Here is an 18,499-nt window from a genome sequence, read left to right on the forward strand (position 1 = left end):
CAGCACCAACTTCAACAACCACACCTCAAACCCTCCCAGATGTAGTCATCGAACAGCCCAAGGACACAATAGCACCGCATTGTTAGTGTTTTGCAAAGGCCCCCAAAGCCGCAGACAGCTCTTTAAGGGGGTCAGAGGGCTTCCAAGGGGCAAGCACTCAAAATCAGAGGCCCCTGCCAGAAAATCGGAGATAAGGACCTAAAGCTCTCAAGTGTCACCTGCTTGGTTTGGTTCTGTTTTGTTTTTACCTGTACTTCAGGCAAAGCAGGGAGCAGACACTGGTCATCATAGGACAGGCAGTGAACAGAAACCATCAGCAGCTCACTCGGCCTCTGCCTACTGATGCTGGCCAGCCCTGGGCTTTCCAGCATCCACGTCACTGCTCATTGCAGCCCTAATGAGCTGCCGGAAGCACAGGCTGAATATTTAATGAGGCTGCTCAGCGTGAATGGCTATTGTGACCAGAGAAGGGTCCCTGTTCATCTGGCGGAGGGGCTTCACAATAGCTGGCCCTACTGCTGGGTCTTTTAGCCAAGCAGGCGGCATCCTTCTGGTGCTCTGCGTTCCTGGGATCCATCCCACTCTGGCGTCTCACACTGAGTCCCATCTATACACCACCACAGTTTCGCTTTTTCTATATTCCAACCACTGGAGTTAAGTTAACTTTTCTTCAGAGTTGTCTTGCTCATCTAATTGAAAGTATCTTGGGATGGATCTGTTGGGAGTCCCAGGTTTCCATAAAGCCAAAGACAGGGGCTGAGGGGCTGGAAAAATCAAACAACTCTAAAAAGCAAAGGATATCTCAGTAGAAGTGGGAGGCCTCCAAGTCATGCAGATTATTCTACCTTAGCTCTATACGGAGTATTATAACCACACATAATCAGAAATGATCACGTCACAGTGGGAAGAGTTTTTCTTTAAGCAGTTCCTGTTTTCAGATGGAAGGACGCTCTAACCAATTGTACATTTGGGCACTGCTCTAGAAGCAATCTGGATTGCTGCTCCGTACCATGAGGGGTTCTGAACATAAATCACTCCTGCTCTTGGCACACATCTCACGGGACTGCCCATGCAGAGCGCTGAACAATTATTTGTTTTCCCCTATGAATTGCCTGGAACTGTAATATAAATAATAATACAAGTTTTTATCACTTGTTTAGCTGCCTTTATCTAAATTTGGAAAGAACGTCAGTCAGGCTGACTTAAGCTACAAGGATATGAAATGCACACAATACTTTAGGGGTTCTGGTGGGTAGCCAAATCTTCTACTGAATGTGAAACGATGGAAATCCACATTTAAAAAAAACCATGATGTTGATATTTGATGCCTGTTTCTAAACTGATCAAGTTTTCTATTCTTGAATTCCTCCCTTCGTCCTTTTCTCCTGCTCACCCCCCAAATTTGCATAGATTTCCAGAATGTAACATTTGAGTTAAAACATAGGTTATAGACTTCACAAATGAACCAGAACCTTTAACCATCCATGCCATAGCTAAGAAAAACCTGCTTTTGTTGATAGATTGGACTACTCAAGTATTTGACATTGAAAGAAACAGTGTCCAACTGACTAGGTCAGACTTTAAAGGAAAAAAAATCCACGAAAAAACCCCAAGTCTTCTATTTTAAGACCAAAATAACTATGGCTATTAAATTTCTAAAATATAAAGCTGTTAGTAAAAATTATTATCATTGGCCAAGGTACTGTTAATGTCAAGTGACTTGAAAAGGATAAACTATATTGTATATTCTTTTTCTGGAAGAAGACTGGCAGACAGTTCACCCAGTTTCTGTTACATGCGGAGAGCTAAAGACTCCACATTCTCTTGGAAAAAAGCAGTGTGTATCGAAGCAAATCGCACTCCAGTGCCCCATGTGCTGCTGTTTATAATGGATTTTCCCTGGAGCAAAATAACTCTGATTGCCAGAGAAGAGCACACCACTGGGGCGGAAGGTCAGAAACCCGGGAGACAGCACTCCACACCTGCACCGTGATGCCCGTCACACACGCTTCCTCCCACATGAAGACTGGGGCGGGCAACTAACTACGGAACTTAGAGGAAATATCTTCCCTAAGAACAAAGGTTTCAATGGACTCAGAAAACATGTATTCAGCACCCACCACACAGCACGGAGTGTGCAGATAACACATTCTCTGCAATTGCCCAGAAGCCTTCAAACCGTTCCTTGAGCCTAAGAATTCAAGTAATTCAGAAATAGCTACCTATGTAATAATACATGATCTCTACAGAAACATTAAGAAATACAAAAAAAAAAAAATCCATTAAAATTAACCCAAACCTTTCTCAAAGTGATCATCGATATTAACATTTTGGGATATATTCTTCCACACTTCCTCATTTATTGACCGTTCCTTGATCATTGATGAGGGGCTAGGAGCAGACTGATAAATAAGACAGACATAAGCACCATGAGGTCCCTGCCCCCATGGTGCTTATGTTTTCTCTCTTTCTCCCTCTCCCTCCCTCTCTCTCACCCACCCCACACAATACACACACACACACACACACACACACACACACACACATACATCACGCGTGTACTGCACCCCACTAATTTAGGTCAAGTAGTGATTATCAACTAGCAGTGCATCTCTCTTTGGTTTGGGGACTTTTAAAAGACCCATGCTGTATGAGCCCCACTCCTGGTGATTCTATCTGAACAGGTCCAAGATGAGGCACAGTGTTCTAGAAAATCTTCTCTGAGGATTCTGGTGTGCACTGTCCCTGGTAAAGGAGATCTGTGACAAAAGGAAAATGGTTCCTGAGAGTCTACAGTAATGTCACTAGGAAAGCCGCTAAAGAAATAAAACAATCTTCAACGGCAGGTACCATAAAGGTGCTCATAAAAGTAAGACTCTAGAATTTATAGGGCCCATATGGGATAGAAATCAGTGGCTAAGAATTCAAGGATGTTACCATAATCACGTCAAAAACAGAAAGAAAAAACTGTATTGCATATACTTTAAACAGTCTTCTGCTCCTTTCCTGTTAGAACCTCAGCTAGAATCTATTTCCACCTCAGAAATAGGATGGAATTCTCTCAAATGGAGCAAAGTGTTCTGCCACCCATATTGAATAAAAGTCTTTTCTCAGATCACAGAAAAAAAACTTAGATTTCCAAATGGAAGTTTTTCCTCTTGAAGCTACCTTTTATACTGCCTTTTTGAAATGCTCTACTTGCCAGCAAACTATATTTTAGTTTCTATGAGGGAACTGAATTTGTCAATATTTACTTCAATATTAAGTAGTTTATGATGTTCTGATGTTCTGAATTCCAGTATCCTGACACATCAACAAATTTGAAAACCAATGAATTAGATGGCTTTCTAAAATCCATCCCATGAAGAAAGTACCAAGTCAGAGCTACATCATTCACTGAACACTCCCAGAGAGGAAAAAGAAAGAGACATCCAGTTTGCACAGGAGAATTTTCCCGCAATTCAATCTCAATGGGGATATGAGCCAGAATGAAATGAAAGATGTGAATCTGTTGGTCCCTGAACTGGTAGCACTTCTCACAGGCCTCTCAGAGAGTAAGCGATAAGCATCTCGCCATACTAAACGAGAGGCAGTTGTTTAAAGGTATGCATTTTTTGTACATCACAGCTTCTAAATGCAAGCCAAATGCTCTGGTGCTTTACCAAAGATGGCCAACATATTAAATCTATGTGCATCTCGCAGAAAGTTCTAAGTAGCAAAATTGAAATATGCTTTCTATGTCACTCTCCATTCATTCATTCCTTTTAAGAAAACCATTATGGGCTCCAAATTTTAAGATGTTTAAGAAAGGCCTGACGAAGTCAGGAGGGTCATGTGTGGTATCCTCTCTAATAGTCAAATCAATGTGAATTGTGGCTAGCGGCTCCTTCGTCTCAAGTCTACACCCCATGATCCACGGCCCACACCCACAAAGTACCTGAAGGCCTTGTGGTAGGAGAGTGTGTGTATGGATTAGTCTGCTAAAAAGCCCATGGAAACTATATGTTTATAGTCATGAATATTTGATCTTGGACTGAATCTTCTAAAATTAACTTTTCTTTCTTTCAGATAAGGGAAATATTTTGAAGAGAGAGACTTTTTTAAAAATCAAAAATCCTACACTTGAGAATGCACAGCACATGTCAGAGTACATCTTCTAGTCAGGATGCAGTAAATATCGACCAATATCATCAGTAAAGCCATCAATTCCCTGAGCTCCCTATTGAAACACACACACACACACACACACACACTCTCTGCAGCTGCTCTGACAGTGCTTTATAAGTATCAGTAAATATTCAAGCTGTAGAGGCTTACTATTGAAACAAAATGCAGCAAACTACAAACCTCCTCCATCTCTTCCTTCCAAGAATCTGACACACCCTTAAGGGAGAACTCCCAGAATGACCAAACTTCTGCAGAAAATTTTCCTTTACCTTGCTCCAGTTTTTCCAGGTAACTGTTTAGATAACCTCTGATATGTCCTAATAATTTTCTTCCTTCTACCTCTTTCTGCTCCCCTGACAAGAATCTGGGAATAATTTAGGTGATCGATAATTTTCAAAAGCAAAGCACTGATCTTGAGCCCGGAAAGACTGAATACTGTAAATGTCTGGAATTCCACTCAGCACTACTATACATTAAAAAGACCCCTCAAAATGCAGCATCCAGGCGTTACAGGAGGTGGGGGCGCACGTTTCTGAGGTCAACGGCCATGTGGGTCAAAAACGTACATTCCTTTTGATAAGCTTGAGATGTCGCACTGTCTTTATCCAGGGGCCTTGGCATACAATACCAACACTACCCTCAATGTCACTGTGACTGCTGGGGCATGGGTGAGGGCAGGATCACAATCTCGAGTCCCCTATGAAAACCTACGATTCCAAAATAACCAAATGTTGATATATAGGGATTAGAAACCAAGTCACTGTCTTCGACTTAAGCTCAATGGTTTTATAATCACATCAGGCTGACAAGGAGTTTGTCAGCAGCGTGCAGCTCAAAATGCTAATTGCAGACTAGAAAGGGGCAGTTGGCTGAGCTGCTGTTGAATATTAATTAAGCAATCGTAACTGATTTATATACTGCCCTCATTTAAATTTACAGTGGCACAGCCGCTAATAATGCCATTTATTCTTATGCTGTTGAGTACAGAAAACACATTAATATTTACTTTTGTAAATGGATCTGTTGTAGTAAATCATGTATGAATAAGAGCCACTTACAAATAGCAGTTGGAAACGTTCGCATACCTTCAAAGAAGCTGAGTGAGAGCTGTGTTAAAAAGACGTGGATTGATTTATTAGGGCAAAACGTTTCGAGAAATTGAAGTGACAAAGACAACAATAGAAGGAAAAGGCTGTGGGTGTTGCTGGGCTTTTCCTCAAAGAGGAGTGTCTGCCCGAAATAACTTGAGGGTCCCTCCCGGAAAAGAGCCCGATGCAAGTTCTGAATTGAGATTTTTCATGTGCAACTGCTCACTTGCTGTTAACTTTCCTTTACTATAGGTTAAATGATTTTGTTTCTAAAACTCAGTTTGCACTCGCAGTATCTTTTCAGGAAGGGATCGTCTAGAAGGAAAAATTCAGAATTGTGCTTCTCATTTGCATACTGCCTAAACCATAAAAAGGACATGTGATCTGACAATATGAATGTACTTCTGGGGATAATCAAATGGCATATTTCGCATGAGAGCTGTCCTGGAAATCCTAGGACATATGGTTGTCACACCTTGGATAATTGGGGACTGTCAGATGTGAAGAGATGAAGGAAAGAAGGAAAGAGAAAGCGAACAAAATCATATTGGAGATGGATGGGGTGTGATAGAAGATACAGATATTAAATGTGGAGAAAACATTTCAAAATATTTTGGATCTCACATGGGTCGGAGAGATGTCTCATTCAACTCTTGTTACAGCTGGAAGTGAAAAAAAAAAAAATCTGATTTCTGCAGTGAGAATTTTACTGGAGGATACAAATTACCGGCAATTCACTTCTTAGGAAAGCGAGAGAAAATGAACACATTATATACATTAAAGTGGTCTCAAGGCAATGTACTTTCTTGCTAAGCATTAAGAAATCCTTTCAGGCACCGAGGAATGACTGAAGTACTGGTAATACTTTCTAGAGATAAGAAAGCAAAGGTCATTTTATGAATTACGTTTTGACAAGACCAAGAACCCGAACAGGGCAATTTTTATGTGATGGCTTTAAGAAGCGAGCTCTGCACAGCACCTCCCAGTGCTCCCAGCTGTTACTCAGAAAAGAAGGCTCGAAGTTGGGGCTGTGAGGTGGCTGTCTCACACTTAGCACGCTGGCCTGGAATGTTCTGAATTTCTGGACCAAGGCTTAAGGGCCTTTCCAGCTCATCTTGCCACTGTTTGAGGGGACTGACACAATCCCCTACTGACTGGGGAGGTTAATGGGGACATTATGGTCCCATTCCTTTTGGGCAAAAGGTAGGAAATGGAAATTCACACTTATTTACTGCACGTATGACTGAGTACGTGTAATCTAAAATGGTCTGGTAAAAACCTCTTGGCAGCTATTTCATTAACATACTAAGTCAGTCAGATTTTTGCGTTGAGTGTGATTTGAAGCATCTAGCAAGGCACGACGTGCTTCTTCACTAAACAGCCCCCAGATTGTAGTACTTTTAAAATACTTGTGACCATCTGAGAAAAAAAAAAAAGAATAGATTCAGATAATACTCTATCAACCAGGTAAAACTCCAAATGATATAAGAATTTAATATTAAAATTTGAAACCATAAAAATATCTAGAAGAAAAAGTAACCTCAGAAGAAAGACTTTCTAAAGATGACTCAAAATCCAGAAATCAGAAATTTATAGAAAAATCTATAAAAGCAGCAGCATAAACATAGTTAAAAGACTAGATTAGAAAAAAGTTTTTGTGATCCAAGTTGCTTACAAGGAGATATCTCCCTCGATTAGAAAAAGACCAACAACACAGGAGAATAGGCAAAAGATATAAACGGTTTACAGCAAACAAAATACAAACGACACCAACATATGAGAGACGCTCCACCTTATTTATAATAAGAGTAAACACATTAAAACTATACTAAGATACCATTTTTTTCCCCACTTATGAGGTTAGCAAAAACACCGAAGTTTGACAATACACTGTGCTGGGGCAGCTGTAGGGAATTATACAGGCTTCTACACCGCAGACAGAAGCCCACTTTGGTGTCTCACTGGGGAACGCAATGTGGCACCATCCACCGAAATTAAAATGCATGTAGCCTGTGATAGCACCAATTTCTTGAATTTATCCTACAGACAGACTTATCTTCTTAAAAATGACACATAAAATTATTTATCACAGCACTGTTTGTAATAATAAAAGGCTGGGAACAACCAAAATGACAGCCATAGGGGACTGGTTAAGTAAATCATAACACATCTATACAGAGGAATACTATGCTCCTGTAAAAAAAGAATGAGTAAACTACACATGCATAAAGAAAAATCACATCAAGTGAAAAAAGCAAGGTTTATGATAGTATATGCAGTACTGTACTGTGTAAAGGGAAATAAGGAGACGCAGACTCATATTTGCATATATACACACACACATAACAATGTCTGGAAGAACAGACAACAAATTCCTAGTGGTGGTTACTTATTTGCAAGGAGGTAGGGTGCAGGGCAGGTGGGTGACGGGATAGAGATCTAGGGGTATATAATTTAAAGCTTTTCGATTTTTGACCCGTGCGTGTCAAGTATTACCTATTCAAAACTTAAATCAACAACTTTTTTGATAGGTCTAATTGTTATTGTTTTTCTTTTTCCTTCTCCCTTCTGGGGGTGATAATCAGCTATCACTTCTTGCAGCTATTGTCCTGCTTTTAGCGATTCTGCCCATCCTTAGACTGCACAGGCCCTTCCTCCTGCAGTGGGAGAAGACTGTTTAAGGCAAGTGAGGTTAGACAAAAGAGGCAAATGGATACTGCCTGCCTTTAAGTGAATGTGCATGGGCTTTTCAACAGTAATTTTAAATGTTTGGAGGGTTGCTATTTAGGTGGCTTTTGGGGCTTTTCTCCAGATTCTCTGCCACATTTTGGATGGAGATGCAGGCCACAGAGGAAAGGAGAATGGAAAGAAGGGGCAATGGTGGGAGAGGAGAGGTTGATGCAAGTGCTTCCCCCATGGGCTCCAGCCTCTCGAAGCCACCTGGGAGAGGAGGGAGGGACCGCCTGTTCTCCTGAAGGCTTTTTATCGAGCACTAGAGGAAGGAACTGGGTCAGGAGGCTGCTGCAAAAGTTCCTGGAATAGAGGGGAGGGGAGGGGAAAGTGGGCACAGAACCCTCAGGCTCTGAAGGAACGGAGCATGGCGGCATAAAGACGAGCAGAGACAAGAGCCCCTTGAGGACAGGATCTAGATCTGGTCCATCTCTTTGCCGTGGAGTAGTTTGCACAGCACATGGAGCAGTGAGAAGGGGCATCACTCAGGACTCAGACACCAGGGTGGTAGTCCCAGCTCAGCCACCTACACAGGGTAGCCTAGCCAAAGAACTTCTCAAGTCTCAGTTTCCTCATCTTCTTAATGGGGTAATATTAATGTTTCGCACACAAAGTGTTTTACATATACTAACTCATTTAATCTTCATAACAACCTCATGAAAAGGAACTATGACCAGCTCTATTTTTTAGATGAGGAAATTGAGGCTCAGAAGGTTTTGGTAAGTTGCTCAAGGTCACAGAACCAAGAAACATTAGAACTGCAGCTAAAACCCACATCTCTCTGAGCTAAAGTCTGTCTTGCTTAGCTACTATGTTATTTTAAAAGTAAACTAAAATACATGGTTCACAATCAGGTAGCTTCTACCCCAAGATGGTTTTCAACTTCCAGACCTACATGAAACTGTGCTTCCCTCAAGCTTCTGGCACTCAGAAGTAGAGGAGATACTGGGGGAGACTCAGCACCGTGTAACAAAATACGGACTCTTAGGCTCTAAAATACACCTATAAGGAGCCACTCCCACATTTGGAGCCAAACACATGAATTAGAGTTAATACAGTCCATAGCTTAGGCATCATTTCTGGAGAGGGCTTAGAAATTGTACGTGCATTTATTTTTGTGCTGTCCATGAGGTGATGCTGGCTTTTTAGAGTTACAGTAAAAAACCCATACTATATTTATAACGGACTAGGCATGAAATTTAGGCACTGACGTCATGTCCAAGGTTCTCTCTCTCTTAAGATTAGATCTTTGAATCTAAAGCTATACAGAGGAGTTTCTATTTCAAGGGAGTTTTAACCTTGGAGCTTTGAAAGTGGATTAGGAATTGAAGACTTCAATAAGTAAAAAGAGATCACAGAAAGAATAATTGTATTACCAGCGTCAGCAGTTATTGCCTTTCCCTACAAGGCCAATATTGCTCCATACAGCTTAAAAGATAGATCATAGAGTTTCTCATTAATCTTCCATAATTCTTGTACTACACCTTCTCAGACCTCCTAGATATACCTGATTATATTGGATGAATATTGAAAATTTCATCTCAATAATCTGATTTACCTACACCAATGGAGACAAATCATTCCACGCAAAAATTCTAATATAAATTCTATAAATTGGTTCATTGAAATAAGAGACTACTCACAATATTGTTTAGTGAATTATCCTAATTGGCAATTTAATATTAAAATATTATGATATTGAGTAGAGTTTGCCTAGATAAACCTTACAGAAATATTATCAAGAGGCTCGTGTATGGTGATTAAGATTGCATAATCATGATTTCTAAAGATTTATTAGAAATCTTTCCAGGAAAACAGTTTTTATCAAGCTATTTAGAACTCATGTGCTTTTTTTTTTTAATTTCAACCTTCTTATGAAAAATAGATGATACATCCCCCTTTGCTCACTTCTCTCTTCCCTTCCTACTCTTCTTCCCCAGCTCATCTATGAATTTAGGTTTCTAAGTGATATTTTTCATTTGCACAGCTAAATGCATGCATAAAAAACATATATTTTTAAACTCTCAAACATGCAAACATCTGGGAAAGAAAATGGATGCAAACATAGAACACTCCCAGTATGTACTATCCTAGGAAAAAAAAAAACACCCCCAAAACTGCAAAATAAAGCAAAGCAAGCACACGCAAGACATACTTTAATCGGTACCAGCTACCGGCAAGCTGCACTGGTATTTGCGAGTCTTACTTTTGGGAACTGGGTGGGGTAGAAACAGGTGAGTTTCAGCATGTGCTGTCTAGGACTTTAATCCCCATAGCAACAAAACAAAAAATCCGCAAGCCAGTCCCGGCCGAAGAGACACCCCCCTTAAGCTTGACCGCCCCTCACCTGCTCCCCTTCTCTCCTCTCTCCCCAGAAGAAGGCACTTCATGGAAACGTCTGGGAAAGCCCTTCGACTTTATTTTGTTACACCCTCTAAATGGACAAAAAAAAAGAGAACAGGTGTAGAAGACAGTACTTTCAATTGGCCCCCAAGAGCTCTACACAAATGCCCTCCCTCCCATCTAACACAGGCATCCCATCCCCGTCATTGGGACTCCTTTGGGACATTTTCAAAAGAAAGCTCACACACAAAAGTGGCTGGTTTTGTTAAGGTTTTTTTTTTTTTTTTTTAATGCTGAGGTAAGAAATATGAAATGGGAACTTTACTCTTAAAAAACTGTCTTTACATATTAGAAACCTGTATCGTGCTAGTGTTAACAGAATATTAGATTATCACAAACCCAGTAGTGGCTTTTCTCATTCATATACTGATCTTTCCACCTCTGACATGCTGTCCTGACAAACAGGAGGGCTTAAAATGCCATCAGAATGAATGGACATTAGCAGGTATCTAGTAGGCACCATTTAAATCTCTCTTCCACCACAAATTTCTCAGAATTTGCTGTATTTTTCCCATGTATTCCTCTGCTTGCTGGACACTTTCCTGAATCACAATGCAAACTGTAAAAGACATGAGAGAGGCACCTCCAAGAAGGTGGGGTGAGCAGCTGTCAAGTTATTACTATACACTGTCAGATATTTAGTTTCCCTTGAAAACTTAAATAACCATAGCAGCTGCAACTTGGCTCTAGCATTTGAAAGATGCACTTTTGTCATACAAGAACACTGGAAAGTGTTTATTTAATTTCATAATCCCCTAACCACCTGGGCTCGAGGATTTCACACTGACACGATTCCTATTATTTCCAAACTCTGTTAATAGAACAGCAAGGACAAACTGGAATATATGGAGGTTCTCTTCTGGAAGCTCTGTTGAATCTCACGCAGAACTCTGAATTCAAGTATGTAATTCCAAAGAACACTTGTTAACTTCTCATTGACTTGGTGGCTTTTTACTTTTAGGAATGAACGCGCTCTAATTCCAAGTATTAGGTTTTTCTTCTCCCTTAATACAAGCTTTCATTTTTTTTTTTTTTTTGATAATTATTAGGCTCCATATTGGGTAAAAGTGCCTGGCACAGGAACCAAAAGAAGGAAAAATCAAAACTTGAGAATGTCATTAAAACGGGGGTGGGGTGGTGGACGGGGAGTGTGCTGTAATTCGGGACTCCCTGTCTCCCTCTATTGAGCACATTCTGGAACTACAACTGTCCTCAAAACACCAGGGACATACTCAGTGCGGCGACAAACATTAATCTGAAGAAATCCTGAGTGTGTTGGAGTGTTTTTGCAAATTTTCATAGAAACTTGAAATTTGCAGCTTCCTAAAATATTTAGACTTCATCTCAACCCTTAGCCCTACTCTGAATTCTGCCAAATTCACTCTTGCGGGAATTTTGGAGCGGAGCCGGCTATCTCCGCAGTTTTTCCTCACAATCACAGGCGCTTAAAACTACCACCAGTAAACTGACAACACTTCACTGAGAAGCAAATGCCATACAACCAACAACTAATATCTCAAACAGTTGAGGGGTTACCTGAGTGAATGGACAGAAGAGACACCATCAATCCTGGGAGAGAGGGCATTTAATTCTAAGAAAGGTGTTGGTTATGCATGTAGAACTGACTGAACATGTAAGGGGTTTGTTCCCTTTCCTGAAAAGTGAGCTTCATTTAAAAATGTATCCATCCACTTCTTCCTTACCAGAACCGGAGTATGTTTAAATGGCAACCTTTAGTAGTGAATCTCTCCCTGCTTTTGTCTAATGACTACATGTTAGCCTGTTCCAATAGCTTCAACTGGTATCTCAGGGCCAACTCGACAGCAGGGGGCCGGTTACTATAACAACTGACAGTTCTCTTGAATTCTGAAAGGCCCCAGAGTAGCCATTTGGGAAATAGTTATTGAGCAAAAAGTTGCCTGAGATGGGCAGCATTAGCTGGCACATGACTGAGATCTCCCTGCACACGGCTGCAGAGAGAAAGGAAACAAAGGTACCCACCTCCGGGAACAGCTGGGGAAATCAAAGGCTCCCCACCCCCATGTCTTTTAGCATCTCAGAGCAGGACAGCTTAACACCAGTACCATTCTGAACTCAAACCCTCCGAGACAAGCCATATTTTGGCATCACAAAATGAACCTTAGCTCTCCCCACTGGCTTGACACATTGTCAGACTTTGAAGTGCTGAATTGTAGAAATTACTCCTAATGATTTTTTAAAAATTATTGAAATACGGCCACAGATACAGATTCCAGAAAGAGAAGTGACACAGCACTTGCCAGTTTTAAAAGAAACAATGATGCCCGGAATATCTATGGTCCCATGAATGATGTTTGCAGAAAATATAATGGTGATCATACAAAGCCACCAAAAAATATCACTCGAAAAGCCTGGATTTTTCTGGACTTGAGAAAAGTCGTATATAAACCTCACGTTTGATTCTTACCCGCTTCCTCACACGAGCTGTACACGAGCAGCTGGGACTGACCAGTGCCTTTGCAATGAAGAATCCCCTGGGAAAGAATCTGATCCTACTCACAAAAGTGGACTTTATTTTGCACAGAGGAAGGGCAGTTTGAGGGCATTTTCTCTCTGGCCATGACCGAGTGCATCGTGGTCAGCTCTGACACGGTTCCTCTGCTGGAGCATGTGTCGCTCTTCCGTATTCTGTGACATTCACAGCTAAACATTCTCTTCTCCATGAAGCCTTTCCCAGCTCCATCTTCTTCCCATCCTATCCTGGTGGTGGCCAGAGTCCCTCCCAGAGCACACAGTCTCTCTGTCGCCACCCACCAACTGCAACGCAGGGGACCTCAACTGCCGGCACAGCAGGAAGGGGAGGGCAGAGATTGGCAGACTGTCGAGAGGGTGCCACTCTAAAAGGGGCCATCGACGGCGAGCTCCATCCTGCCACAGGTGCCACAGGAAGAGGTGAGACCAATGTTGCCAGCTCTCCCAAGTTACCACAAGAACATAGACAGCTGGGATTTTAAGTAAAATCTTCCTATTTTCAAATCCAAATTTTTGAAAACAATGTTGGCTAAATAAGAGGTCTGGAGGCCCCCAGTTTTTGACCTGTTTGGGTTAACCTTTGTTTACCTGCAAGCTCCCTGGAGACGGGAACTGCACCTTCTCACTGATTCTCCAGTGCCTACCACGAACTAGATGGTTAAGAAATGTCTTTGAAGGACTGAACAAAGGACGAAATAAGTGAGCTAGCCATGAAGGCCCTCAGGTCAACAAAACAACAAAACATTTGGAGTACCTCCAAAATATCCTTGCTGTGTGATCCCAGGCAAGTCATTTCCCATCTGGAAACTTCCTCTGTTGGGAAGAAGGTGGTACAGTCCTGGCCGCCTTGGCTACCACACATGGCTGCTATGAGGATTAAATAACGTAATGTGTGCTTTGTATTAATTCAACTGTTATTGGTTTCTGTGATTACTAATATTTCCCCTTTGCCATTGGTTAGTCACCTGCATGGGAGAAATTCCTCCTGTACCTGTCTCCTTCACAGCTTTGCTGGGGTGGAAGAGGAGCAAACGCCTAAACCAAACCCAGTCATCACTGAGTAAACTTGCAAGTGTCAGCTGCCGGAGCAGATGGGCGGAGAGTGCGCCTGGCCTGCAGCAGCTCTGAGTGTCATTGTTGATACTGTGGGAATACAGGCGGGATCTGAGTCCCACTGAGGCACATGTGGTCAGTCATTCCACGAGCAAGAGAGGCGTGTTACCACATGCCTACACTTGACTTTCACATGCATCTGTTTGTTTGCCGGAGCCTCCATTGTGCTAACACAAACCCCACATACGTTTGCGATTTGCATCCCTTCATATTTATTACACTGTCTCCCACTGAACATCCAGGAAAGAAAAAAATTGCGATGTCAACAAAACTCACATGTTTTCACGAGCAGCATTCTTAATGAGGAGGCACCAACACGTGGCAAAATTTCTGAGAAGTCTAAAGATGAGATTAAAAGAGAGACCTTTTTCTATCTGCTTCTGAAGCTAAATTGGCATTGACTGATTTACTAAAGGATTTACAGATGGCTCGGCCGTGTGCTGAGGATGGACATGAATTTCTCAGTCAGGGCGTGAAACCTTTCTAATATCAAACTTTAACAAACCTGTGTCAGATGTTACAATTCCCACTTGTAGAATTTCCAGTTTTCTGTTCCAGAGTCTGTGGAATTAGCTCGGCCCTATCTGAATCTGAGAAGCAAAGCTGCTCTACCCTCTAGAAAGTTCTTTTTTAAGGTAGAATTACAGTCAATAAGATGCTCAACTTCTTCAAGGTAATATAGCGCCGATTAGCTGGCACTAAGATAGAACAAATAGGTTATATTATTCAACATAAAAATCTATTCAAACGTAGTCTGAAGTTTTCTTCTACAAGATTTTGGCAAATCCAAACCATAGGATCTTTTGACACACAAACATGTGCTATAAAAACGGGCTGTGGACAAAGTAAATGCCTCCGAGTGTACCTCTCCTCATCATTACATTGTCTGGCTTAGGTAAGACAGTGGGCTATGCAGTCACAGTGGCTAAGTTCAAATCCAGGATCTACCAAAGATTAACAACGTGACTTGGGCATGCTACCTGATGGCCCTACCAAGCCTCAGTTTTCTGATCTGTGAAATGGATGCAATAATTCCTAGGATTTGAATGCTCGTTAAGGTGGGGATGTAATCTGCTTAGCACATGTCTGGTATGGCGAATATTCAATAAAAGATTCTTGGCTATATAGGCCTTCAGATATAGAAAGTCATTTCAGGGTAAGACTTTGCAGATCACAGAGAGAAGAGCTGTGAATTCAAAGCAATGTTCCTCAAGATTACAAGAAAGAAAAAAAAAATACTCAAGTTAAAAATGTCTTCGCGAGACCCATAATTTTAAGTGGACACTAATGTCTCACTCACAGTAGCTAAACCATTCTACCAAACAAGTTAATAAATGAGCTGCATGCCCTAACACGTTGATTGGACACCCCAAACATAACTCTCCTCCAGCAACTAACTCAAATTAGGCAAATCAAAAAGAAACCTTCCAAAAAGTGTCCTTCTTTCTGAATGGCAACAGCTGTGCTGCTTTAAATCTCCTGAGAAACATCAACACATTAGTGCTACAAACATCTCATTGCAGGTAAGGCAGGGCATCCGGAGCTCTGGGAATGCACTCCCCGACTCATCATTCAAAAGGTGTGTTTTGTTACCATCTTGAGTAGTAAGGCCAAAATGACACATTTCAACAACTACTAATCCCTCATTTCAGTAGTAACTATTAGATCTCAGAACCTTACATGACTGATATGGATTGCAATATTTAAAAGGCACACACAGGGCATCATTTACAAAAGGAGGCAAGCTGTAACTATTGGTTTTTGTTGATTTTATCTTCATTAGCTGCCCCTAAACCCTGAACCTTGTCCCAAAACACTTTGCATGTATTTCTTCCTAGCTCCATAGCAACTTATGTACTGTCGTGGATTTTGGTTCCTACACTTACGGCAGACCTTTGCAACAAGCATTCAAGAGAGAACTATAGCATCCTACCTGTAACACCTCAGCTAACAGTATTTTAAAATAAATTTCTCCCACAACTCCATGTTGCTGCCTGTAAAAATACTGCTCAAACAGTCCTAATGGGTCTCTGTATATCTTTCAGTTGACAAAAAATAACCAAGCTCTCTAACCTGTATTTTTCAGTTTTGGCCAAATGCGAAGCAATGAGACTAATGATTGTCCTCCAAAATTGTTTCTTTCTGGAAACACACTCTTAACCCAATGACACCAATGGGTCTAAATATCTAAAGATACTTCTAGCAGTGCTCCCTGGAGTCCTGCATGCTCGCCTATCTTATCTTGTGTCCTGAGAGCTGTGTGACTCTCTCTGGCCAATGGGAAACAAATGAGACTGAAGGATTCTACTCCTGGGCCATGTAGTTGAGAGCTCAGTGCCTCCAGGATTTTTTGATCCCTGCTGCAGCAACTCGGGAGACTCGTGATCCAGAAAGAGTAGCCACATGTAGAGGACTTGCCGTTTCTAGGATATATACTTTGCACAACTGAAAGCATTTAAAAGAATAAACCCTAGAAAGAAATTTCCAAAGTTATTTCCAAGCGATGTTTTAAGCAGTGGACATAAGATCAGAAATTGTGTATAGCTATCCAATGTGATTACATTGAAGGGACAACATTCATATAGATCTATAAATCTGATTTTTCTTCGATGAAGAACGACTTCTTTGTAGGCATATCAGGACTCTGAATTAAGTTTGTATTATTCTCTAAAGTCAGGGATAATATACACCTACCCTCGTACATTCATACATGCCAAACACGGAGTAAGCATTTCCATGGCTCCCGTAAACCCAATGGCATGTTTAACTCTATTTTGCAGGTGAAGAAACTGAAGGTGGTGGAGGAGTCTTGTCTAAGGCGGTGTCCTCAACCTCTCTTCATTGGCACTTCTTCTAACGGGCCGTCATAGACTTTTTTTTCTGAATTGCCACCTCCCAGGGAAATCTTAATACCAGTAACATATTGTATATCTGTGAATGTACTACTATATGTGTATCTATGCTTTATAGACAAAGGGAGTAAGTTTTTTTCACCTCCCAAGAACCCATTTTTACCCCTTTGGGGATGACTGCAATCCTGTGAACAGTGCATGCTCTAAGGTGACACAGGTCATGAACCAGCGGTGGAGCCTGGCTCCAAATCCAGGCTGCCTGGCTCTAGGCCCGTGTTCCCACATCATGCCACACAGTATTGCCCTTTCTCATCTTCCCTCCCACGGTTTTGGATCCTTCAATAACTTTTCATCATCCTAAGGATAAGACACATACTTCCTCAGGAGGCATCCACAGCCTTCACGATCTGCCTCTTGCTGTCCCCAAACTTGGCTCCTGCAATACTGAACCATATGTACCTGCTTACAGTAGGCCAGGCTCTCTTTCTCTAGCCCCACGCCTCCCACACCCTTTATACTGGCTTACAGCTGCTTGTGCCTCAAGACCCAGTCTGGGTATCAGACTCTTCAGGGAGCTTTCTCTGATCCCACCCCCACTCCCAGACCTGGCTGATGCCCCACCTTTGTGCTGTCATGGCAACTTGGATGTACTCCTTTCCAAACGCTCTCCATCCTCTACTATATTTACTTATCTGCCTCTGCCACTGGACTGCAAGTGCCCCGAGAGAAAGGACCTCATCCCTGAGTCACCAGGCCCAGCACAATGGTAGGCACTGCGTGAAACAGCTGAAAGTTGCAAGTGGGGCTAATGCCGGTGCTATAGTAGAAATAGCTTTAAAATTTCTTAAACAACACCACTTCGAACTGCTGCATGCACTCTTTAATCCTGCAGTTAGGACGGGATTGAAAGTGGCTCCGATTTTTCCAGTTTACAGCATCTGCATGTGTAACAACAAGCCTTGAGAGCCTGAGGCTGGCTTCTCTGAGCTCACATGCCCATCTTTTTCCCCCCACTATTCACATGTGTATTTCCCTGCTAACCAGGTCTGAATTTTCCTTCCTCAGTGGAAATCCCTCTCCTCCTGATTCCAATATCCCAGCTTCTTTTGGAGGTGACAGTGGCTGCTTCTATCTGCCTGGTACTCCTTTCTGGGCCTCGATGGTCTTTTGGAAAACTACCCCTTTTCTGACTTCAGTGCATGAGGTAGTGATGGCAATGACCTCACCTCTGGGCTCTGGAGTTAAATATAAGACCCAGGTCTGACAAAAACCTTCAGTCCCTCTGGACACCAGACGGCTCTGAGGATTGACAAATGACCTGAGTCAGTCCTAAGAAACACTGATTGGAATTAACTGAAACTATTAGAGAAAAATTCCCTTTGCACTGAGATGGGGGTATGTAAATCCAACATGGGCCTGAGGGCACCATGTGGGAACAGTGACAGGGCCTGCCTGAGAGAAAAGACCAGAGAGAGCAGATCCCAGAGACTGAAAGTGAGAAAAATAGACGCTCATTTGAGTCCTACTGCCCTTGTTCCACCTGCAGAATCTAGCTGGGCCTGAGACTCCTGAACTTCTCAATTCCATGAATCAACTTTTTTTTTCTTATGCAAAGGCACTTCGAAATAGATTTTT

General features: G+C 41.9%; 1 protein-coding gene across 4 annotated transcripts in view; it reads right to left on the reverse strand.

Moving 5' to 3' along the window:
- The window catches only part of PTPRG (protein tyrosine phosphatase receptor type G), a 631,793-nt gene that overhangs the window by 52,934 nt on the left and 560,360 nt on the right, over window positions 1-18,499 (reverse strand). For 3 of the 4 annotated variants that reach the window (XM_039880552.1, XM_039880553.1, XM_039880555.1), the window contains exon 14: window positions 10,333-10,419. The exons of the other annotated variant lie outside the window; for it this stretch is intronic. In XM_039880552.1, the coding sequence (XP_039736486.1) occupies window positions 10,333-10,419 (87 nt within the window). The remainder of the gene's footprint in view (window positions 1-10,332; window positions 10,420-18,499) is intronic. 4 annotated transcript variants of the gene reach the window in all.

The sequence above is a fragment of the Pteropus medius genome, unplaced genomic scaffold, assembly GCF_902729225.1.
Source record: "Pteropus medius unplaced genomic scaffold, Ma_sr-lr_union100, whole genome shotgun sequence".
Taxonomy (NCBI): Eukaryota; Metazoa; Chordata; class Mammalia; order Chiroptera; family Pteropodidae; genus Pteropus; species Pteropus medius.